This window comes from Phocoena phocoena, chromosome 7 (assembly GCF_963924675.1).
Source record: "Phocoena phocoena chromosome 7, mPhoPho1.1, whole genome shotgun sequence".
NCBI classification, from domain to species: Eukaryota; Metazoa; Chordata; class Mammalia; order Artiodactyla; family Phocoenidae; genus Phocoena; species Phocoena phocoena.
Window position 1 is genome coordinate 60,068,209 of NC_089225.1, and position 26,014 is coordinate 60,094,222.

Genomic DNA, 26,014 nt, shown 5'->3' on the forward strand with positions numbered 1-26,014 from the left:
CTTCCTGTCTTGAGTTCTGTGATATTTCCCTATATGTTATGTCTGGGATGTTATCCCTCACCCCACTTATTACTTCTGATTGCTTCAGTGGGTGTCTGTCCCCAGCACTCAAACAAACCCATGACTAAAGCAACAAATTCCCCCAAAGGACTTCCCCTCTAGCCAAACAGGAAAAAGCTGATGAACCAATAAATCACTGTTATGGCTATTAACTCCAATGCCTTACTTACAGTTCACCTATAGTTTCCAAAAAGTTTCACAGCAATTTATTCTAGGATAATTGGCTTGCTTATATACTCCAGAGCTCCAGATCTTTTCTTGGAAACAGGTATACATCTCTTACTCTACAATGGATATATGCAATTATAAGATCTTCAGAGAATAATTCTATCTCTGCCTTAAAAATTATCAATATCTCTCAAATATCACAGGAAATCTGTTAACAATTTCCTCCAGTTAAATCCTAATGATGTAAACAGATTTTCTTGGTAGGTTTCGGTACTAAGCAGTTGTGATGTTTTTCAAACCTTTCATCTTTAAAGGAACTATCCATGTTGTATACTCACAACCCAGCTTCCAGAAATATCAACTGTGTAGTCCCTGTCAAAGTTGTCTCACAACTTTGGTAAAGGGCATTATGAAAAGATGTTGAATAGCTCATTACTCATTGTTTACACACCACAACAGAGGCTGCAGGTAGTGGTTCTCAAGAACACAAATTGTGGCCCCAAACATTCTGGGATCAAACCCTGGCTCTCCAACTTATTAGCAGTGTGATCGTGGGGAGGTTGCTTAACCTCTCTGTACCTCAGTTACTTCAACTGTACAATAGATTGATAATAGACCTACCTTACAAAATTGTTGCGTGAACTATGTAAAGTGCTTAAGACAATACCTGGCAAACAGTAAGTGTCTTATAAATGTTAGCTCTTACTACTTTTATTACTTTGCCTTCACAGGCATTAATGGGTTATACTGCATGCAGTGAAGTCTCCTGAGTCATCATGTCCCAAACTCTCCAAACATGATACAATTCCTGTGATCTTTGCTTGTAAATAATCAACAACTCCTCATGTCAATGGATGTAAATTGCTAACACACCTTCTGAAAGGCATTCTAATAGATTTTTGAACTTCCTATTCTGTCAAGGAGCCGTCTTCTTTCATGGGCAGGACTATTACAAACTTGAATACCTGAACAAGACATGAGTATAATCCTTAATATCTCCCATAGTAGTAAAAGTGTGCAGTCTTGACAAAGTTAGACAACCTGGGCTTGGATCCTGGCTCTGCCATTTACTAGCTTTGTAAACCTTGGCAACTTACTAAACCTCCCAAAATCCAGTTTCTTCACATGTAAAATGTGGAAAGTAATGATACCTATCTCACAGAGCTTTGTGAGGATTAAATGAGATAACTAAATCTTAGCATAGTGCCTAGAATATAGCATATTAATTTTTCTTTGGTTTGCTTAGTCCAGTTGAAAATGAGTTCTTTGCCTGTGTGTTAATTGAAAAATTCTATTAGCAGTTGGTACTTTAAGGACTATAAAATGTAAGGATGAAGTTTTACTAGCAGAAGTCTCTTCTTGTGCCATTATCTTGTGTCAGGTTTACTCCACATGAAGAGGCGTTTTTGGAAGATTTTATTATAAACCTTACAGTATAATCCTGGAGCATTTGTCTAACAAATATATAGAAATATGTTGAAAAGGTGATTGACCTCTGAAAAGAATCATCAATGCTTTCTTTCTATTTAAATTCCTTGTTTGTTTTCATAATGTAAGAATTGGGGTCAGAACTTCAGAATGATAAAGTCATAAAGTTAGAAGGTTAGAGGATGTCTAGAGGAAGGCTCTTAACTGCCCCCATTGAAGTCAGGCAGACGTGACTTAAACATGGTTTGTCTTTGGCAAAGCTGAACTAGTCTGGTCGTTGTCGGTTCCTTGGTAGCTTTTCTTTACTCTTCTCAGTCCTTGAACCTATCCTGGTCCCATTATTGTTCTTACCAAGTGGTCAATTCATTTCTGTTCATGTTAACTGCTAATTAACTTGTTCACAGCTGATGGGTTCTCAGAGATGTTTGGAGATTCTTACAGTGGGAAAAACCAGAAATACTGAGGGAAATTAAGCTATGATAGTAGAATTATAGGTTGTGAAGTTGTTAGTTTGGGGCAAAGATCATTGCCTGATATTTTTTACCCACTGTTCCTCTGTCTAGGGCCTATCTTGCTCCTGTGGACTCATTAATGTCCTTAGATTGGAATAATTATGCAGAAAAACTTTCTTTGATTTCTGATTTGGAGATGAAGACACTCAGATCCTATTACATAATAGTTGGCTATCTCCTCTATTGCAGTTAATGGGAAGACCCAGAATGCAATCCTGAACCCAAATCATTTCTTTCCTAAAGATACCACCCAGTGACAATACCAAGGAATGGCTTATCTCCAGCCTTCCCAAAGATATGTAAAGATAATGTGTAGCTATACAAATAGAGCTTTATTACAAGTCCCCTAGACTATATTGACAGCCAGGTGGCAGTCCTGAGCCCCTCCGGTAACATTCTAGAGCAGCCACTGGTAACACTATGAGTGGCTCAGACATGAGTCTTATTCAAAACTAAGCATGCCTTGTTACAAAACTGTTAATTTTACAACTCATATCCAGTATTGTTTTGTTAGGTTTCTGCTCTTCGATTCCGTAATTAAGATTAAATTTTAGAGCTTGAAGACTCTCAGAAATCATTTTCCCAGCTCTCTCATGTTACATATGAAGGTTCTGAGGTGCACAGAGAGCAGGGCATCTGCCCAAGTTCCCAAGGGTGATGAGTGCAGGGCAGCCCAGATCTGTGTCCCTCTCCTGCTCATAGGTCTTCTATGGTTCTTTGCCTTCAAAGTGAAGGTAACTAAGATAACAAGTCTCTCGAAAAATCTGGTCCCACTTTCCTATCCATTGCTTGGGCTCCTTGTTGCCTCATAAACATTCTCTGTGGGAAATGGCTAAGAGTGGAATTAGACCCATTATGAGGCAGATTCAATCATCTAGGTGAAAGAAAATGGGGACTTGGAGTGGAGTTGTGGCAGTAGAGATGGAGAAAAATGGATGGACTTGAGATCTGTTTTAAAGACTGAATCAAAAGGACTTTCTGATAGATTGAGTATGGTGGGTGAATAAAGGAAGGAATCAAAGATGACAGCTACGTTTCTGGCTTGGGTAACTGAGGATAAGGAAGATAAGATAGGGACAGGAGAATGTTGCAGGTCAAGGTGGTGAAGGACAGAGTGCTCTCAGTGTTTCAGATATGACAATCTATTTGAGAGATGGCATGGCATATGTGAGAGGAGGAACAACTCTTTCCTCCTTCTTTGGATTTCATGAGGAGAGATCGCCCTTAAGCTCGCCAGCCTTTGTACCATCTCCTTGCTCCTCCCCAAGGAGGTAGGGTGAGTTACCTTATTAGGGTACTAGGGAGACTAATTGGGCATGCATCGCCAACCCCTTCTTCCTCTTAATCTTCTGCCCACAGGAAGCATGCCTCTGCTCTGTTCCTCAGTGCTGTACGTTTCAAAGGGATGGGCCTCTCTTGTGGGGAGGACTGTAGGCATCCAGCTTTTTCTGTATCTGGGAGTGTAGGGCTATTTAATTTTGGAGGTATTATAAGCTCATACTCCAGCATCTGGTTAGTAAATTGTAAATGTGATATTTTGGTGTCCCATTTCCTCTTTTGTCTTATTTCTCATCTACGTCAGATCAGGGTAGGAAAGAGAGATGTTGTTTACTGGGTCTTCTCAAAGCCAAGAGTAGAAGAAACAGTGATAGAGGAATAGAGAATCCTAAGTCTAACACTTATGGCCATGTGGTCTCCGGAAAAGGCCTCAGTGCTTGTTTCCTAATCTAAAAAAGGGAGAAGATAACATGCACTCCCCCCCTTCTCATCAGATTATTATGAAGATCACATGAGATAATCCTGAAAAAATACCAGGCTCAAATTAATATTCAAATATAGGAAACATTACTTTTAGTTCCAAATGCACTGACTAAGGAACTTAAAGATGGAATTTCTGCAAAGAGAACACCAAACAATGGATAAATTAATATTTCTCTTATAATAATAATTATTATAGATATCTTATTATATATGTCTCCTTAGGCAAACAGTGGTTTATCAAAGGTGACAGGCATGGAGGAAAAGAAAGGAAAAAAAAGTAGTCTAATGCTCATTTAGTCAAATTTTCCTATTTCAAATATTGAAAAACTGCCCTATTCTTTAGCTTTGTACATTTATACAGAACTTGAGAATTGGAAACACATTCTAAAGAATGGCTTCCTTTATCAAGGATGGGAAAAAAATTATCTTTCATAAAGCTGGAATGACAATTTAAAAAAAAACACTTCCACACACAAGCCAGGTATTACGTTCTGCTAGAAAGGAGGAAGCAAGATACAGATGTTAAGGTTCAATGTGGTTTTCAGTCAAGAGAAAACATCTACTCTAGGAAACAGAGTCACACAGCTTATAAAGTTTGGTGGACCTTCCCTGTGATGGATTGTCACAGAAGGGCAGCAGCAAGTCCTGTGGCTAAATTTTACAAATGATTAAGCAAGTTTCAGAGTGTTAGTACATTGGGGGAGAAGCAATATAATAACAGAGGTGATTAAATCCCACATGCTTCCTAGTGGATTCAGGAGGATGGAAAATATTTCTTTTCTGCCTACAAAAGGAAAAGGAAAAAAAGAAAAAAAAAATACCCTGAAGAGGACATTCACCAGCAGGAACTTTAGGTTAACAGAGGCAAAACCTCAAATAATCAATCAGTCTGAGAACTGCTGGCATGGTAACTTCTGTGTCACTGTTGCTAAGAATTCCTGGTGGATACTAGGCTAAGAGAAATACCAAAGAAATAATATTTATCATTGTTCTCACTTTAATAAAAGCCTGGATATTGTATACCAAGTGTTTAAATACCAATTTCCCTGTCACTTGTTCTACTTAGAATGTACAATACTTCAGGGGCAAGGTCTTTTTCACATTGCAAGGCATTCACCTACAGGAACTAAATTACAACCATGGGCCACATGGGTTAACAGTTTGAAATGTAATTAAAATTTGTGTGTTTTAAAAGAAAGACAAATATTCCATGTACCCAATTTTAAAATTTAAAAGAGAGATACTAATCACGGGCCACATGGACGTAAAAAAGAAACTCAATTGTTTTCTGAGGTAGGTCTACGAGATTTTAAACTTTGATTTGGAAATTATAACTGAAACTTATTTTCATGTTATATCTGCTTTATGTTCAAGTCAGTAATATCATAGAAGGCAAGAAGAAGACATGGAAAAGAGAAGAAAGAATAAGGAAAAAGAGAGATAGCCAATTTGAAGGATGGCTGGGGGAGAATAGGATAGGGAGGGGGAAAAGAGAGGGAAATTTGGGAGGCACAAAGGGAAGCAGTTACAAAAAAGGAAGACAGGTGCGGAATGTCAGAAAAGAGGAAATGGAAAGCATAAGACAAAGAAATGAGAGAGGAAAGGAAAAAAGAGGAAGACAGAGGAAAAGGAAAGAGGTTGGGGCAAGCCAGTGGTTCAGAAGATTCTGAACTATGTTAGGTAAATGCACTTGTTGACAGTATCATTCCATTGAACTTTGAAGTGGTAACAATTGTGATAACTGTCTGTGGGAATGTCATTTAACAGTTTAACACAATTGGTCACAGATGACTTTTGAAGAATTGCATACTTCTCAAAGGACTGAATCTTTTCTAAGGTAATGATAGATAATGCAAATTAAAATATCTAGAGTCCAAAAAAGAATCTGACAATCTTGGAGGATGCTTCCTGGAAACAAGTACAGACTAGAGAAACATAAATATTAATACTTCTGGTTCTTGGGGGAGAAATGGAAATGGTGGTAGTGGTAGTGCATTGCTTTCATCAAAAGCTTGGTGCTGGGCTCTTTACATGCATGAATTTGGTTGAAATTACCACTCCAGAAATCAGAGAGCTCCCGGTCTGACCTTTTATACTCTCCCTAGCAAATCACCTGCCTTGCCTAAAAGACATCACTATTGCCATTTAAATAAACATATGAAAAGTAGACAATATCCTCTTTGTTCCAACGCTGCCATTATTAACTACATAATCACTATTTTCTCAAAGCCCTGGGACTGCTGTCATAGTTGGTATCCTTTTTCTCTTTCACTTATCCTCCCAACTCTGCTAATTCCTCTTTTTTACTGATAATAGATGAAATGCTTGGTTCCTTGTGCCTTCATCTCTCTAACTTTCAGAGCCTGGACCACTAGAGCCCTGTACCTGACACTTGACCTGGGAACCCAACCCTTCCCTCTGCTTAGGACAATGAAAGGACCCTTGGCCTATAAGTAGCCTAGTTCAGCATTATTAGCTAAACCCCTGGTCTTAATCTGACCTGTAACCTGGTACTAGTACCTAGGCCACTTGCCCTTGTGACCAAATTCTCAATTACATTCCTTTTTCTCACTTATTTACGCAACAAGTATCTGTTGAGTACCCAACTACGAGCTAGGCATTGGGCCACACACGGGGTGCTACAAAGCTAAGAAAGTCATAGCATCTGCCCTCAAGGAGCTCACAGCTTAATGGAGAGAAAGACAGGTGAGCCAAAATTGAAATTACCAAAAATTGAATAAATAGCAAGCGTCATATGGGCAAAGTGCTACAGAAGTAAGTGGGAAAAAAATTTTCATGGGGAGTTTGCCATCCTCATTGTTTATTCTTAAAGTCAAAGTATAGGTGCCAACCCTAAATGGCTTTATGGATGAGCATCCAGTGTAGTCACAGTGCCCCATGTTGAGAAGACCCCTTCCTGTCCTGCCACTTGAAGTTTAAGTTGAATTTGTTTTGTAGGTTAAGTCAGATGGAACATGCTCCGGGGGCTCACACACCATCCAGCTACCTGATGGTTTCTCAGCCTCCCATCCCTGCCTCAGCCCCATGACCTCTACTTCCTCTATCCAGGGCTGCAACAGGGTCTGGTTGACGGGTGATGTGATGGGGGCGGGTGTCCACATTCTGATGTTGCTCTCCATTCCCAGTGAGGTCACGGGCATGGATACTGAAATGTCTCAGGGTGAAATAACGTGCTGGCTGTCCCCACCAGGCTGATAGCATCTCGGTATGCTCAGTAAGCAACTCTGCCGTGGCCTCTCACCCAACCATGATCCAGGGACAGAGAGCATGTTCTGGCACAGAGACTGCAATCTGGTGGCTGGCCTGGGGAGACTGACTTCCCTGATCTCTGCCAAGACCCCAATTTTGATTTTTCTCTGGGTCCCACAAATTATGTAGGCAGGTTTGGCCCCACTCCTTGACCTTTTAACCCTCAGACCTTTGAGCTTAGAGGCAACAACCTCCTTAGCAAACTTCCTGCCTGCAGAGTCCTATTCTTGAATCCATTCTCAACAACATCAAATAAAACAGCAAGAATCTTCTCCCCCTTTTCCAAAGCCCAGCTGATTTTCCCTCTCAAATCTTGTTGTAGGCAATTAATCATGTACATGAATCCCAGCCTGTGAAAACCAGGGGGATCCACTAGAGGAGACGGCTCCCCACTTGAAGGTCCTGCACTTTGAGCTACATGAATTAGTTAGATGGGATCTGAGGCTGGGAGTCACTTTGGAACAAGGCTACACTACATTTTCCAGCCTTCCTGCAGTTAGGTATGGCTACCTGCCTGAGTTCTAGAGTCTAGAAAATCAATGAAATGGGAGCAGAAAATGATATGTGCCATTTCCAGACCTGACCCACAAAGTCCTCCTGCTTCATTTGTCCATTTCTTTCTCCCCTCATCTGCTGAAAAGATGTTGATGCTGAGGGCAACCTTGGAAGCCCCAGCTTGAAGGTGTGAAGACCTAGGACAGAAAGAATCCCTTCTTGGAGGAGAGCTACCCATCAATCAGGAAGACTTTGCTGAGCTTAGGAAGAATGAGAAATAAGCTTCTGTTGTGTTACCACGGTGTGCCACCGCGCTTAGGAGGTGTATTTATTAAAGCAACTACAGTTACTCAATTAATACATATGTGGAAATTTCAGAAAAATAAATAGAAAACACAAAAGAGAAGAGAAAAATAAGCCCACCACTCTGAGATCATCTCTATTAATGTTTTGGCTTATCACCTTACAGCCTTTCCGCAGGCGCTATTGTAATTACTTTTCACTGAGTCTTCAAAAGGTAACAAACAGAATGTTAAACTTTTCATATATAATTTTATTTAACTCTGAGAACAACCTTTTAAGACAGGAATCAATATTCCCACTTTAGGATTGCAGAAACTAACAACTGGAGAAGTGAAATATGATATAACTTTTAGGTGGTAGAACTGGGAATTGAATCCAGTCTGTCTGATTGTAAACTCAACCCCTTATCTCATGCTTTTGTTGTTACTGTTAAGAAAACTGGGGTGCTATTGTTTTCTAAATATGCTTTGCTCACTTAATAGTGTCTGAGCAATTTCCTCTGATTAAATATTCCATTTTATATGTATCATAGTCTATTTATCCAACCCTCTAGTTGGATGTTTGGGTTGATATGTTTACACTATTATAAATAAGACTGTGGTGAGTATTCATATAGACAAATCTTTGCACATACCCATAAAAATTTCCTTAGGGCCATCTGGAATTGCTACATCAAAAGTTGTAAATATTCCTAAGGCAGTACATGATTATTGCCAAATTGTTCTACATCAGCGGTTTCTAAAAAGGGGAGGAACTGCCCGCAGAGGACAACTGACAGTGTCTGGAGACATTATTAATTGTCAGGACTGGCAGGCATCTAGTGAGCAGAGGCCAAGGATGCTGTTAAACATCCTTCTATGCACAGATCAGCCCCCCTTTCCCCCAACGAAGAATTATCCAGTCTAAAATGTCAATAGTGCCACTGTTGAGACACTCGAACTGACATAATGGTCCCATCAGTGTATGTTACTCTTGAGATGAAATAAAGGCTGTAATAAGGGCTCTTCTCTTCATTCAAATATAATTTAAAAAGAACCTACTATATGCCCTATATGCCAGATACTGTGGTAGGTGCACAGGTAGCAATCAAGGAGGAAGCTCATATCAACAGCCACGAGTAAAGAGAGGAGGTGACTTGGAAGTAAATTTTGGCTTCACTTGCTAGAGAGAAAGCATATCTATTTCATTTTATATTTTCATATCTTTCATATCATTTTCCATTAAATTATTTCCATATGATTCCGCATTAAATTATACAACCTCGCAAGGTTGCTACAAGAAGCAATTAATATTGTTATATTCCTATTGATACATACATGAATGCTTGATTCTGATTATTTTGAGGCAATATCTAAAGAATAAAATTGGCTGTTTCCATTTAGAGAAGAGCTAACACCTATCCTTTTCAAACTCTTCCAAAATATAGCAGAGGGAGGAACACTGCCAAACTCATTCCACGAGACCACCATCACTCTGACACCAAAACCAGACAAAGATGTCACAAAAAAAGAAAACTACAGGCCAATATCACTGATGAACATAGATGCAAAAATCCTCAACAAAATACTAGCAAACAAAATCCAACACATTAAAAGATCATACACCATGATCAAGTAGGGCTTTTCCCAGGAATGCAAGGATTCTTCAATATATGCAAATCAATCAATGGGATACACCATATTAACAAACTGAAGGAGAAAAACCATAAGATCATCTCAGCAGATGCAGAAAAAGCTTTTGACAAAATTCAACACCTATTTATGATAAAAACTCTCCAGAGTGTAGGCATAGAGGGAACCTACCTCAACATAATAAAGGCCCTATATGACAAACCCACAGCCAACATGGTTCTCAGTGGTCAAAAACTGAAACCATTTCCTCTAAGACCAGGAACAAGACATGGTTGCCCACTCTCACTGCTATTATTCAACATAGTTTTGGACGTTTTAGCTACAGCAATCAAAGAAGAAAAAGAAATAAAAGGAATCCAAATTGAAAAAAAAGAAGTAATAAAACTGTCATTGTTTGCAGATGACATGATACTATACATAGAGAATCCTAAAGATGCTACCAGAAAACTACTAGAGCTAATCAATGAATTTGGCAAAGTAGCAGGATATAAAATTAATGCACAGAAATCTCTTGCATTCCTATACACTAATTATGAAAAATCTGAAAGAGAAATTAAGGAAACACTCCCATTTACCATTGCAACAAAAAAAATAAAATACCTAGGAATAAACCTAGGAATAAACCTACCTAAGGAGACAAAAGACCTGTATGCAGAAAACTATAAGACACTGATGAAAGAAATTAAAGATGATCCAAACAGATGGAGAGATATACCATATTCTTGGATTGGAAGAATCAACATTGTGAAAATGACTCTAATATCCAAAGCAATCTACAGATTCAATGCAATACCTACCAAACTACCAATGGCATTTTTCACAGAAGTAGAACAAAAAATTTCACAATTTGTACAGAAACAAAAAAGACCCTGAATCACCAAAGCAATCTTGAGAAAGAAACACGGAGCTGGAGCAATCAGGCTCCCTGACTTCCGACTATACTTCAAAGCTACAGTAATCAAGACAGTATGGTACTGGCACAAAAATAGAAATATAGATCAATGCAACAGGAAAGAAAGCCCAGAGATAAACCCAGGCCCTTATGGTCACCTTATCTTTGATAAAGGAGGCAAGAATATACAATGGAGAAAAGACAGCCTCTTCAATAAGTGGTGCTGAGAAAACTGGACAGCTACATGTAAAAGAATGAAATTAGAACACTCCCTAACATCATATACAAGAATAAACTCAAAATGGATTAAAGACCTAAATGTAAGGTCAGACACTATAAAGCTCTTAGAGGAAAACATAGGCAGAACACTCGATGACTTAAATCACAGCAACATCCTTTTAGACCCACCTCCTAGAGAAATGGAAATAAAAACAAAAATAAACAAATGGGACCTAATGAAACTTAAAAGTTTTTGCACAGCAAAGGAAACCATAAACAAGACGAAAAAACAACCCTCAGAATGGGAGAAAATATTTGCAAATGAAGCAACTGACAAAGGATTAATCTCCAAAATTTACAAGCAGCTCATGCAGCTCAAGATCAAAAAAAACCAAACAACCCAATCTAAAAATGGGCCAAAGACCTAAGCAGACATTTCTCCAAAGATGATATACAGAGTGCCAACAAACACATGAAAGGGTGCTCGACATCCCTAATCATTAGAGAAATTCAAATCTAAACTACAATGAGGTATCACCTCACAGCAGTCTGAATGGCCATCATCAAAAAATTCACAAAATATAAATGCTCGATAGGGTGTGGAGAAAAGGAGCCCTCTTGCACTGTTGGTGGGAATGTAAATTGATACAGCCACTATGGAGAACAGTATTAGTTCTAAAAACAGAACGATGACATGACCCAGCAATCCCACTACTGGGCATATACCCTGAGGAAAGCATAATTCAAAAAGAGTCATGTATCACAGTGTTCATTGCAGCACTATTATAGTAGCCAGGACATGGAAGCAACCTAAGTGTCCATTGACAGATGAATGGATAAAGAAGATGTGGCACATATATACAATGGAATATTACTCAGCCATAAAAAGAAATGAAATTGAGTTATTTGTAGTGAGGTAGATGGACATAGAGTCTGTCATACAGAATGAAGTAAGTCAGAAAGAGAAAAACAAATACCATATGCTAACACATATAAATGGAATCTAAAAAAAAAAAACGTTCTGATAAACCTAGAGGCAGGACAGGAATAAAGATGCAGACGTAGAGAATGGACCTGAGGACACGGGGAGGGGGACGGGTAAGCTGGGACGATATGAGAGAGCGGTCTTACATTTCTTACTTTACCCTTTTAAATATGCTTTCCAATTATCTCATTAGAATCAAATGATTAGATCCTTACAAAATACCATATGGGCTAGATGTGTCTGAACATATCATCCTTATGTTATAGCTGAAAAAATTAAGGCAGAATTGAGAATAGAGTCCAAGATTCCTGTTTCCAAGTCTAGAACATGTTCTCTTACACTCTGATGTCCTTTACAGTTTAACAAAGTGATTAGTGATCTAAGATTTTAATTCTCAAACAAATGGGCTTAATTAGGCATTGCAGGGAAGAGGTTCCATAAACTAGACCAATGTCACTTCTTCCCTGTAGGTGTCTTTGGCCCTCCTATAGGGTTTCTTCTGAGAAATAGGATGCCAGGAATAAACAAAACTACTTGGAGAGAATAAGACAGTCAAATACCACTACAGCATTTCTGAACTTGTTTTCGATAGATTTCAATCACTATGCTCTATAGACTGATGAAATTTAGTGTTCAGTGAAGGATATTACTACCCGACTTGGGCTTCCTATACTTACATCCCTGGTGAGTAAACTAATATCCCTGGTGACTCTGGATAGTCCCCATTTGTCTCTCCAGATGCACTTGCCACCTTTCACTGCCCTGTTCTGTGCCAGAAGGCTGACTCCTATGACCTACTGCACCAGGGCTCCCTTTGCCCTCTTGGCCTCAAGCAAGGCTGGGTTCAACCAATGAGTGGCGCTGGCAGGAGACAGAGGTTTTGAGGAGGGTAATGTTTCCCCGGCTCTCTCTCGTCCAGGTCATGGTTTGCCAGTGTCTGAGTTCCTCTCTCCCAGGGCCACAGCTCTGGCTCTCCCACTGCTGTAACTCTCTCTCAGAACCTCTGAGAGAGAGGCTCTGGTAGTTGCACTCTCCTCTTCAGATCTAGGAGTGGCAGTTAATTTCTACATAGCAAGACTAGCTATACTGTTTACCCTTAAATACCTTATTATTTCTTCTGGGAGGTGGACTGAGGAGGAGGTGTAGCCAACAGCCAAATTTGATTACTGTAAGGATCAGAAAGGATAGAGATGCTCTCACTTGGACATGCTCAATGCATATCTAAATAACTACATCTTGGAAAGAGTAGGATGTAAAGGCAACCATCTCAGAAGTTAAAAGTTTTATGAGACTTTTTGGGCGTATATGAAACATAAGATATGTAATCAATAAACCTGAAAATTCAATGTTCCTGAAAGGTTGGTCAATATAATAATAGGACTTCATAAGCCCATTATAAATAAGTATAAGGTTGGTCAATATAATCTCCCATATCTGAAAATATTTTCAAAGAAAAATTCCTAACATCTTCAAGGCCTAATGCTGGAAGGGGTTTTACCTTCAGTAAGTTATACTGTATGAATGAAGCAGTCATGAGAAAACTAGAAATTTTAGTTAGCTGGAACAGTCATGCTTCACCCAATGCTTTTGCCTAGAAGAAGCTGGCAGTGGGCTGTTGCTAGTTGTTACCATTTGGTCAGCGACAGCCTACTTTCTCTATAATATGGTCTCCACATGAAATGAAGTGAAAGAAAAAAACAAACAGGAAAACAATGGAAGGGATGAGGAGATGAGGGCCCAGCAATTAACATAAAGATCAATTAATGCAGGGCTTCCCTGGTGGCACAGTGGTTGAGAATCCGTCTGCCAATGCAGGGTACGCGGGTTTGAGCCCTGGTCTGGGAAGATCCCACATGCCGTGGAGCAACTAAGCCCGTGCGCTACAACTACTGAAGCCTGCGCGTCTAGAGCCCGTGCTCTGCAACAAGAGAAGCCACCGCAATGAGAAGCCTGCGCACCGCAACAAAGAGTAGTCCCCGCTTACCACAACAAGAGAAAGCCAGCGTGCAGCAACAAAGACCCAACGCAGCCAAAAATAAATAAATAAAATAAATTTTTAAAAGAAAGATCAATTAATGCAGAAAAGCAGTTCAGATAATTCACCAGTTATCCGGGCTTTATAAGTTCTATTTTTAAAAATTTATAAAATAATGTCCAAATAATTAAAAGATGTGTTCATGAAATGAATTTCCTGGTTTAACTGTCTATATTAGCTGAATAATATTAGCTATATTGGCTGAATAGGCTGAAATTTCTGCTTAGAGGTGGCTGAACTGACCACACAAGGAGGTATCAGTGGTAATTTTACTCAATTGAATAGAAAACCTTGCATTAAGCCCTATAGTGCAGTGAAAAATGAGAAGTCATGACCTTGAGTTCACAGTCAAGTAGTCATTTATATACCCAAACACTTATAATATTAAGAAAATAGAAAGGAGTATATTTAAAGCATTACAGAAGTTCAAAAGAGGGAGAGATTATATCCAGTTTACGTGGGATGTGGCGAGGATCACCAAGAGTTTCATGAAGATGGGCTTTAAGGGATGAGAGGATTTAAACTGGCAGAGAAAAGGAGAAAGCAAAGGGACAGACCTGAATGTACACCCAACAGTTAATGGTCAGCAGAGGTCACAACAAGAGTGGCCGGGCATGAAGGTTCTGCAATCTGAAGACCTCAGCTTGAATCCCAGCTCCCTCACTTACCAGCTGAGTGACTTTGAACAAATTACTTAACCTCCCAAGCCTTAGTTTCTCCTTCTGTAAAATAGGGGTGGGAATAAGCTACCTATGGGGACTGTTGAGAGGATTAAAAGAGGCAATGCTTGCTGAAGAGCTAATTCCAGGCTCGTAGTTAGTGCTCCATAAATAGAGTTATTGTTAATCAACAGTGGAGCTTCCACTTCCCTTCTATCATGTTTACATTTTTTAAAACTTGATACCCTAAAGAGGTATCTCAAAGGTTCCTCATTTTTTTCACTCAGGTGAAAAAGATCTTTTGAACTAAACTTGCAACAGCCTAAAGCTATGTTTTAGGAAAGAAAACAGAATTTATCATTAATATGTGAAACCACTGTTCAGCCGCTGAAACAACCAATTAATAAGAAACTCTTGGAATTATAGAAAATACACATTTTTTACGCCAGGAAAACATCTTTACTATTTTAATCCTAAAAATAAATAAATAAACAAATAAATTTAGCCTGAATGCCTGTGAATGATCGGAAACCAAAGTTTCTCCTAAAATATTAGAAATCCAACCCACTCTTTTATGACTAAACTGTTTCTGTGATTCAAATTCCACTTTCCAAAAGAATGTGGTTAAATGCAAACTACCCTTAAAATAAGTGACTGAAGTAGCAAGTAGTGGACCTCAAGGATCTTGTTGACTTTCCATAAAACAACTCAAAGCTATTTCAGAGGAAAGCTTCATATGACTCTTCAACACTATACGAAACATGAAACACTAACTTCCAAATTAAGCCAGCCCTGTAAATAAATGGGTGACCCAAACCTCAGGAACCAAAATAAATTGGTCAGATTAGTAAACATTTAGATTATGGGCTGGGAAAAAATTAAGTTAACCTTAAATTACCTCCCCATGATTCTGTAGGAACTGTACTTTTCTATAATCTATCCCCATGTTCAAAGCAGCAAATGCAATTTGTCACTGTGTTTCTTATGATCATGTGTCTGTCAGGAAGAGGGGCTGAAACAGCAAATGCTTCCTGCTTCAAATACAAAATCAATTCAGGTTCTGGACTAGTGAACATGGTTGTGGGCTTAAGGGAATTTTTTTTTTTTTTTTTTTATGCGTTACGCGGGCCTCTCACTGCTGTGGCCTCTCCCGTTGCGGAGGACAGGCTCCGGACGCGCAGGCCCAGCGGCCATGGCCCACGGGCCCAGCCGCTCCGCGGCATGCGGGATCTCCCCAGACCGGGGCACGAACCCGTGTCCCCTGCATCGGCAGGCGGACTCTCAACCACTGCGCCACCAGGGAAGCCCTTGAGGGAATTTTTAAAACACTATGTGCAAAGTTGAAATGAGATTTCATGAAACTCCTTTGTAATTCTAGTGTTGGAGTGGAAGCAACATCTGCCTTTTAAGCAAATCTCAGCAATTCAATCACAGGACTATAGACCCATGTCGGTCATCGCTGGCTTATCAGGGAATAAGCATATTCACCACTGAATCTTCTACATACATGAAATTAATCCCTTCTGAGACCAAACACTTTTAAATATATTTATTTCAATGGAAATCATTCTAAAATAAAATTAAAAATGAAGTTCAGTGAAAATAAGTTATTAAATATCATTATATTAATATTTTATATATAATAGCAGTATAGTACAATGCATTCTTTTTTATATATAAACTTATTTATTTTGGCTGCATTGGGTCTTCGTTGCAGTGTGTGGGCACGGGCTCCAGGCACATGCGCTCAGTAGTTGTGGCTCGCGGCCTCCAGAGCACAGGCCCAGCAGTTGTGGCTCATGTGGCTCAACAGAGTAGTTGCTCCGCGGCATGTGGGATCCTCCCGGACCAGGGATCAAACCCGTGTCCCCTGCATTGGCAGGTGGATTCTTAACCACTGCACCACCAGGGAAGTCCCAGTGCAATGCATTCTTAAATATAACTCCCAGTATAATTTTTTGTTTGGTTTTTCATCTCTTCTCTTCAAGGAGAAGCAATCAGCTCTCCTTTCTTATATCATGAGAAGGCAGAGCAAGATATGAATGAACAAAGATGGAGAAAGAGGAGTCCTGGCAGAAAGGATGAGAAACACAGAAATAGAAAAGCACTATCCAGCCACTGAAAATGGCACGGAATTTAATTAGAATGGAGCTGAGGCCATGCGAAAGCAGTAGATACTAGGCTGGAATAAAATTGAACTTTTCCACCTAAGACTCACTATGACTCAGAATCAGGGCCGGCTTCTTGGGCATGTGACCAGGGCAGTTGCACAGGCGCTCCCTGCTTGAGGTTTAATGCTGTGCTGTGTGAAATTCTCAATAATTTTATCTTTGAACTTGTGCTTTGTAAATGAAGTCCAACAGAACAATAGTGTATGAGTCCAGAGCTTGGAGCCTTGGCTCACACTCAGTCTCCCCTCCCACTGCCTGCCCAGGACTGGTTCTTGGCCATGGATTCCTGCTCCCTGGTACCCCGGGCCCCACCCAGCCTACCCCCTTGTCAGCCCTTCCCTGAGACCAGGAGCCACAAGCAGGTCAAAACTGTTGAGAGTGAGGCCCAACTGATCTGCCATTGCCCTCTGCTCCTGGCTGGGGCCTGGGTGGGAGTGGGGGGAGGGTCAGGCGCATGCCCCATGCCGTCATGAAGAGGAGCAAGGCTGTGGTCATCCCCACCCAGAGCTGGCAGCACTATGGCACATTCAGCAGGCAACTCAGCAAGGGCCTCTCACTCACGCCCAATCCAGGTACTGAGAATTTCTCAGCATGGAGGTTAAAATCACTTGAGGGTCACACATCTGCTGTGGGTTGGAGGAGCAGACCCTTGGGAAGGGAAAATTGACTTCTCCAGCCAGGCTCCTGCTTAATCATTTTTCACTGAGCTCCACAAATTATGTAGCTGGCTCTACTTAGAATCTCTACTCATCCAAAATAGGAAGAACTATTTTTAACGATGTCTTTACCCTTCTCCATATTTCTCAGGTGTAGAATCTCTGAGTCATCACTGACTTCCCTCCCTCCTTGCCCAAATTCACACCTGCAGGACAACCCCATCTGTCCTCTGCTATCTATTCCTACTGTTCGTGCTTTAGTTCAGTAGTTCATCTGGCTCCACCAGTCCATCATAATAGAGTCCTAATTATTTTCACAGCTTTGAGTCTCCCCTTGTTCAATCCATTTAGCCACTGCCACCAGGTTACCCAAAACCCCACTCTGACCATGCTAAAAGGTTCTCAAGGGCTCCCTGTGGCTTACTGTTAGTGAAGCTTGAATTCTTTAGTCAGGTACTCAAGGTTCTTTCTTCTTTTGCCCCCATCCTATTTTTGCATACCCATTCTATAGCATATGCAATACTTTGGCCAAATTAAACCACTCACTATCCCCTATACATATTTTGGGTTGCTCATTATTGTGTTTCTGCTAAAGCCATTTTGCTGTACCTGGATGCCTTCCCCTACTCCACAGCTATCTCCAACAGTGAAACCTAACTCTCTTCCCAGCTTGACTGACACCTCCTCCATGAAGTCTTCTATAATGATCCAAGTCACAATGTGACTCCATTTTCCTCTGTGACTAATGCCATTTAGTTTGTGTCATTTATTTATCAATTTATCAATAGTACAGCTTGACATTAGTTGTTTGTGAACAGTACAAAACCTTGTACTTGGAAGAACTTGGAAGTACCTAGAAGGCAAGAAGCACGTCCTCTTAGTTTTGTACACCCACAGGGCCCCTACCCGGGGCTCAGGTATAATAGGCACTCAGTGTATAGTGTATGTTTGTTGGAAATGATGAATAAATGAATCTGTTGTGCAAATAGATCAGGCTTTCTGAAAGCCTGGCACACCTACATAACCCTTCTGCGTCATCCCCTTTCCTCCTCTCAGCTCACCTAACAAAACATCCTGGCTGCTTTTCAAACCAAAAGCCCATCAAACACCTGTATCATCATTATCAACGTTAACAAAAATATCATCTCACACTTTTTATTAATGTTTAAAGTTCTGTATTCTGAATGCTTAGAATAACCTCAAAGAGAACACCTGTTACTTGAGTGCTCTTATTTTCAACCTCTTGAGGGCTATTTTTTCATTACTATATTAAAGTGGGTTGTTTAATAACTTATAACAGGGAAAAAAGGTAGATTGCAGTCACTATGATACTGGACACGCAGAATAAATTTTTTTTCACTTGCAATTCTTTATTTGTCTCCTAATTTCAAGTCTGATTTTTAGGACTAATTGAGGAAAGTGATGAAAAATAATGAAATAAACTGTGAAGGTTTTTTTGCTGTCAAAACTTTTATTCGACTTTAGTAGTTCATTAGTCTACTCTTGACTTTGGGATGCCATGTTTATTATAATTTTGTAAGTGTTTTCAATGCCTTTCTCTCACCCATATTCTGAACCTCTAAGAGGATCATCAATCTTATTTATCAAATAATTAAATTTTTAAACTCCATGTGATAAGTTCTTCAAAGTTCATCTCCTGAAGAAAAAAAAGCACACTAGTTGATCTTGAGTGAGAAACACCTTAAAAATATAGTAGTTAATAAAGAATCAGGGAGGATGGTTATATTTTTACATGGAAACTTCAAGATGTTTATGTATACTCTCAGAATTACAACAATATTGTGATAAAAGAACATCCATTTGGAAGGTCGTCAATTTTCATTAAGAGAAATCTATAACAGCAGGAAATGGAGAGGAGAAGGGAAAACACTAGAACTTGGGAATGATGCAACATTAATACAACTCTATAAAAAGTTTTATATTGCATGAGTTCTAAAAGAAACAAAATGTAGAACTTTTGATAGGATAGTATGTGGTCAAGTATTATCAATCACATTTAGAGGAATCTTAAGCAGAAGGTGGAAGAGTAGCTATTTCTATATTCCTTGAATGTAAAGTTGGTTCTAAAATATTTAACTTAAGGGTGGAGTATTGCTTAGGGAAAGATAAGGCTGGTCAGGATGTGCTGAGTTCATATCTCAGCCCCAGATAAGGAGAAAAAAAATGGAAAATTAGACAAAGAGAAAGAAAAAGAATACTAGCAAACTAGATATCACCATGGTCATCATAAACTGTTACCATTTCTTGAATAATTAAAGTGTGCCAGGTACTGTTTTGGGGGCTTTAATGCAATATCTCATTTTATTTTCAAAACAATAATCTTGACCACAGAGGTGTTATTATTCCAATTTTGCATATGAGTAAATTGAGACTCAGAGATCAAGAAATTCTCCCAGGGTCACAGTAATGGTGACAGGTGTACCATAATAAAGAAAAAAAAGTAATTTTATTGAAGAAAAGTAGTGAAGTAAAAATGAAGAAAAACACACCAGGTTAAAAATACAGACATATATGGTAGAAGATAATGGAGAAAGAAAAGAGAAACTTTCTAAGCAGATCAAAATGAAGACAAAGAGTGAACCAAGATCTTCAACTCTATAACACACTTCCCCTCCCTGCCTTTTGCCAGTCCTCCCAACAACCTAGTCTTTACAGCCATCATTACTACCCTGGGGGGATAAAAGAAGAACTCTCCATTCCCCAAGTCAGCTCCCAAATATTAAAAGGCAACTTTCCTTTACCCTCTGTCTTCAGAGTAGAGTAGGGCCCTGAAGAAACATCAACAGCTGAAAACCTGATTTTCTATGCCTGTGGTAACACCTCTAGCCGCAATTCTAGGAAGCAGGAAGACAAGTTAACTGCTGAGGAAGCTGAGTATTATGCTCTTGAAGAAAAGACAGTATATGAACAGTATTAAATAAAAGTTAGGAGCTGACAGAGGGGAATAAGAAACAAAAGCTATAGAAATGGAGAAAATCAGTTGGGGAAGAATAAGAAAAGTAAGGGCAATAAAGAGAAAAGAGTGCAATTCTGGGCTATAACAAGCCATTCTACTAGGAAGGGATTTTTTTTAGCCCAAGCACACAATAAGGATGTGGAAATAATGAGAAAGAGAAGAATTTGTGATTGTTCAACTTTTTAAAGAATCTTCAACATATCAATTATTAAATGCTTTTATTTCTTCCCATGGCTTTCTAGGGTTATACAGAAATAGACACTTCTTAAAGATCACTCACTGCTTGCTTGTCCTAAACCTATCAAAGTCTTTAAGAAGGATATAGTGAATAATGCATCTAATAAATAAAAAAGTAAATAAAATGGTATTTTGATAGGCATTCCTTAATATTAAAGCGTTATATTGATAGACATCTCACAAAAACATGAAACTTGGTTTCAGTACAAGCTCGTCAATTTTCTACATAATATTGCCAACTTTCAGAAGAAATAGAGAAAATTTTACCTTTAGTGTCCTTCCCACCACTTTTGCTATTCTGAGCAACAGCAACAAACTCTAGAGAAACATGCAGCTTTATTAGACAACTGGAAGAAGAGCTCATCCAATGACTACAAAACTTGCATGACCAAGGATAAGAACTTTCCACTATTATGAACACCAAAGAAGTCCCATAGAAAGTGGCATCCAGTTTCATTATGCTCAGTGAATAGATACTGAAGAAATTAGAACAGACTGGCTTTCAGATTCGGGATCTAATAGCAAGTTGAAATCACTGTGAAAATTAAAGGCAGATGACAGCATGGTGGGTTTCCTTTTCCCCCTGAAACTAGCATGTTCACCCTGCTCATTGCCTTTGGAATTGCTAGAAAATTATCCATTTTTTGTTTGTTTCACAAACTAAAAACCTACTTGCTCAGTCCTGTCAAAAGCTGACTGCAGATAATGCTGGATTCAAGCCTAAATAACCCCTCAATTTGTCCAGCCTCTCTCAGCTCAACAACAGAAACAGTTAAAATAGATGCTAAAAAGGCATAAATGGCTCAGAGGCCCATTCTTCCCCTGGCTTTCCTCCTCTTTTCCTCGTCTTCCTTACCTTGGAACTCATGATCTCTCCCCAATCTTGAATGAGAATGAAATGCATTACGGTCCCAAAATGACATCAGAGACACCAACATGCCCATTTTCTTCAGACTAACACTGGAATTCTGGAGTAGACATCTTTTTCTAGCACCTAACAAATGCATTCTAAAACCATTCTGTGATATTCTTAAAGACAAGGTATCTTGACAGAGAAACACGAGGTATTATTGAGTACAAAACGTAGCCCCTGTGATATATGAATATTCCACAAGCCACTGTGTGTTAGGAAAAGACCATTAGATCAAAGATAGTATAGTAACATTCTAACTAGTCTAAACTCAGAAGGAATTTAAATAGCAAAATTCATATTGTAAAGAGTCTACATTAATGTGTTCCTGGATGCCAAAGGGTAACAGAAGGTTTGGTTCCCAGACCAATGGGGCTCTGGAAGGGAACAATGCAAAGTCCTACCTGGTAGGCATCAGGAATGTTGACCGTCTCTCCATGCTCCCCGACATAGCCAATGATGCCTTTGCCCCAGGGGACCTGCACCTCATTTGAGTTTTCTGTGCAGCTGCAGGGCAGCAGTGGGGTTCCTGCATGCACGTCAAAGAATTTGGAGACCAAGCTCTTCTTGCCAGCAGCTGCCCCTTCCACCAGGAAGAGAGAGCAGCGGTCAGCGTCCACCATGAGACAGACAAAGATGAGGATCTTGTAGCTCAGACTGGTAAGGTCAAGGTCATTGGAGATATCCTTGACCAGTTCCAGGAAGAACTGACGCTCATTATGCTTTTTGAGGTGGCACTTGTAGTCCATGGCGGTAGGGGGGTACTGAGGCACATTCACCCGCGATTCCAGCAGTGCACTGAGAATGTGAGCAGTGGTGGGGGGCAGGGAGCTGGCCTTCCGGAGAAGTGCCCTCCGCCGCACACTGCTCAGGGGCTCCTGGGCCCGGGAGGTCACTTGTTCATCGTAGGTCCTGTTCACGTGGATGGCCTTGGAGCGGGCAAAACTCTTCCTTAGCTCTTTCTGAGAAGCTCTCCGCTGCAGGCTCCCATCGCTGCGGCTGCCACTGGCCCAGCTGGGATTCAGGGGAACCCCACCTGAGTCCCCACCACCCAGAGTGTGCTGGCTGCTAGCAGAGACATTTGTTCCGGTGCCATCACCAACGCTGCTGCTACTACCTCTGCCACCGCCGTGAGCCACGTCGCTTGTGCCAGCCACTAAAGCCCCCTGACTTTGACTGTGTCTCTGCAGCCACTTCTCCACCATTTCCTGCTTTCCCTTCCGCATCAAGTAATCTTCAAACAACTCTGGGTGCCTGTCCAGGAAAGTTTCCACCTCCCCAAAGTCCAGGCGGGAGGCTGCCATGGTCCCAGACACAGCTTTCTCTGCCTCTCTACACTTGGACCAAATGTTTCCCTGCCCCAGCCGTCTAGCCGGCCCTGCACATGACACCCCACCGGTATTCCCAGCTCCGGGCCGAGATTCTGCAGAGCAGTGTAATCCTAAGGGGCTGGGAAGCGTCCCTCCGTTCGGGCTCAGCGGCTGGCACGAACCCCACCCCCAGTCCTTCTACTTCTGCGTCGCACAGGTGCCCCCACAGAGCTGCTGCCGCTCGTTCTGAAAACCCCGAGCTACCGCTGCTCTTGCTCTGGCTGCCGCCGCCACCGCCACCGCTGTCGCTGTAACAGGATGAGTGGACCACTGTGAAAGGGAGGTAGGGCAGGACACGCCCCTGAGTGAGGCACGGATCCCGGAGAGAGGAGGAGAGAGGTGGGAGGAGGGAGACGCGAGCGCCAGACCAGCCGAAGTCCGCGGCCAGGATGCCAGGCGGTTCCTGGAAGAGTCTCTGGACTGCCGGCCGGAATCGGCGCCTGGGAACACGGCCGACTCCTGATCGGAACACGATTAGAAGGGGAGATGCACTTTACTGCTTCCCCCTCCTTCCTTCCTTACCTCCCCAGCCCTCCCTATTCTCCGCCCCTTAATCCTCCAGCGTTTCACAGAGGCCCCGCGGGAGCCCAGGTACTAGGAAGTGTTTGTGTTGTGCATGGATCAGACCCAGAAGCTGACTCCGAGGATATAATGATGCTGAGAGACAGGAGTATTATTTTTCTGGGATGTGACTGTGGATTCTTGGCTCCTAGGATTCCTGGGACTGCCTACTAATACTGCCCAGCTCCTTGTGGGCGTTCAGTAAATAGTAACAGAACTAGATTTATGAAAATTACTAAATGAAGTTCCCCATCTGAGCAATTCATGACTTGAACCAAATTCATGGTCCTGGAGTTGGGGATGGGAGGGTGGTACATGGAAGGAGGGTGTAAAACACAGGTCCTTGGATTAAGGACCCTGCCTAGCAGGAGCACATAGTAAAGTGGACTTGAGGGCCTCAGGGCTTCCTTCCAAGCCAGTCCTGCATACGGGGTGGTTACTCTTCTTTTCATGAATGACATGCCATCTCTTTCTTTCTTCACTCAGTCTGGCTTCCTTTACTTTCAATATCTTAGGGCTGTGGGTAAAGATTCTCCTCTGTGGGAGCTTTTCTTTCCCAAGCCCTAGGGATGCTCCAGATCTGGCAAGTCTCAGCTAGTTAGGCTAAGAATAACCAGGTTTCCCTTAGGCCTTTTCCAACTTAGTGGCTAAGCTTAGGTGATTTGCCAGGAAAGAGAAGCAGGCTGATCACACTTTCTTGAAGCCCAAGGGTCTCCTCTTTTGTGAGAAACAAAAGCAGATGGAGAGCCATCCAGTTCCCTGGGACAGCAGGACAATCTAGAAGTGCTCTTACAGAACGCCAGTGACGGGACTTCCCTGGTGGCGCAGTGGTTAAGAAGCCACCTGCCAATGAAGGGGACACAGGTTCGGTTGGGGAAGATCCCACATGCCGCAGAGCAACTAAGTCCATGTGCCACAACTACTGAGGCTGCACTCTAGAGCTCGTGAGCCACAACTACTGAGCCTGCGTGCCACAACTACTGAAGCCCGCGTGCCTAGAGCCCGTGCTCCGCAACAAAAGACACCACAATGAGAAGCCCGCACACCGCAACGAAGAGTAGCCCCCGCTCACTGCAACTAGAGAAAGCCCACGCACGGCAACAAAGACCCAGTGCAGCCAAAAATAAACAAATTGACTAATTTAAATAAATAAATAAACTGCATTTACAAAAAAAAAAAAGAATGCCAGTGACGAGGGTAATAGAAAAGCTGCAGAGGAGGCAGGTAGCGAGTTTTATGGGGCTTCCATGTGGCAGGACACACAGGTTACTTATGCAGTAAGTAAAGCTTACTCCAGATGATGTCCTCACCAAGGTGTATTGAACACTTGCTATGTGTTGATCACTTTAAATTAACATGTTAATTTAATCCTCACAACAGATTTATGAGGTAGGGACTCTTATTATCCTGTTTTAAAGATAGGAAACTCTTGAGTAACCTACCCAGCGCACACAGTGAGCTGCTGCCAGAGCTGGGATGTGGGTCCACTGAGACTGGCCCCAGAGTGAGGTACGCGCTCAGCCACATCACTAGATTGTCTCCCACCTGTGTCAGTTGAGCCCTAGCTCTACTGGGATTCGGGCCAGTAACAGAGATGCAGGGACTGGGGCATAATGTTCTCTAAACATCCCTTTGACAGCAGCAGGAGGAGCAGAGAGGGAGAAGAGAGGCACTTGTTTGAAAATTCCGAATTTCCCAGCTTAGTAGTGGGATTAAGGGCATGGTCTTGGCACTGGCAATGCAACTGCGAACAAGAGTCTGCCTTCACGGAGCTTACAGTGTGGTGGGGAGACAGCCAGTAAACAAATAAAGTAAATACAGCTGACCCTTGAACAACAGGGGTTTGAACTGCAGGTCCCCTAATACATGGATATTTTTCAGCAGCAAATACTACAGTACTACATGATCCAGGGTTGGTTGAATCCATGAATGCAGAACCACTGATACAGAGAGCCAACTATAAGTTATAGGTGGATTTTCAACTTTGCAGGGGTCGGCACCCCTAACTCCTACTTTGTTCAAGGGTCAACTGTATACAGAATAAGAGAATGCCAGTGATAAGTGCTATGAAGAAAAACAAAACTTGGCAAAGTATTAAATGAAGTGATGAGGTGGTAGAAAGGCCTTTCTGAGGAGGGAATACCTGAGCGGAGATCTGGTAGAAATGAGGGAATGAGCTATGTTAATATCTGTGGAAAAGAGTGTAACAGTTAGAGGAAATGTGCTGAAGTTGTGAGATGTAATGTGTTTGGAGTACTTAAGAAACAGTAGGGGGACCAGCTAGGAGACATTGAACCAAGCACAGAACATTGGTAGTTTGGAGCTGCAGGCTGCTAAGGAGATGAATTGTGATCAAGAATTAAATGAGAAAAAACAGCTTAGCACAGTGCCTGGTACACATAAAGTGCTCAATAAATGTTCCCTGTTGTATTACTTTTATTATTATCATTATTATTATCCTAAAGTAATAGTGTGTGGCCACATCTCTGGTAACTTGGGTGACCCATCAGTAAAGATGGTCAGAGCGGTATGCTGGAGCTGGCTTATAGGGGCTCACAAGAGCCTGTTTTAGCATCTCTTTCCAACTCCATGTTCAGTGACATCATGTAGCTTGCAATCAGCCATGATGGGGGTATTTACACCAAGGAAATCAACAAATGCTATGAAGAAGGACTTTTTTTCCCAGATTGCTAGTTGTCAAACACCTACCAGAA

At 41.3% G+C, this 26,014-nt stretch overlaps 1 protein-coding gene across 1 annotated transcript in view; it reads right to left on the reverse strand.

Moving 5' to 3' along the window:
- PDE11A (phosphodiesterase 11A) overlaps nt 1-22,673 on the reverse strand; it is a 419,270-nt gene extending 396,597 nt beyond the window's left edge. Inside the window, exon 1 of the mRNA XM_065880101.1 lies at nt 21,774-22,673. Coding sequence (XP_065736173.1) covers nt 21,774-22,673 — 900 coding nt within the window. The remainder of the gene's footprint in view (nt 1-21,773) is intronic.
- Nucleotides 22,674-26,014: the final 3,341 nt, after the last annotated feature.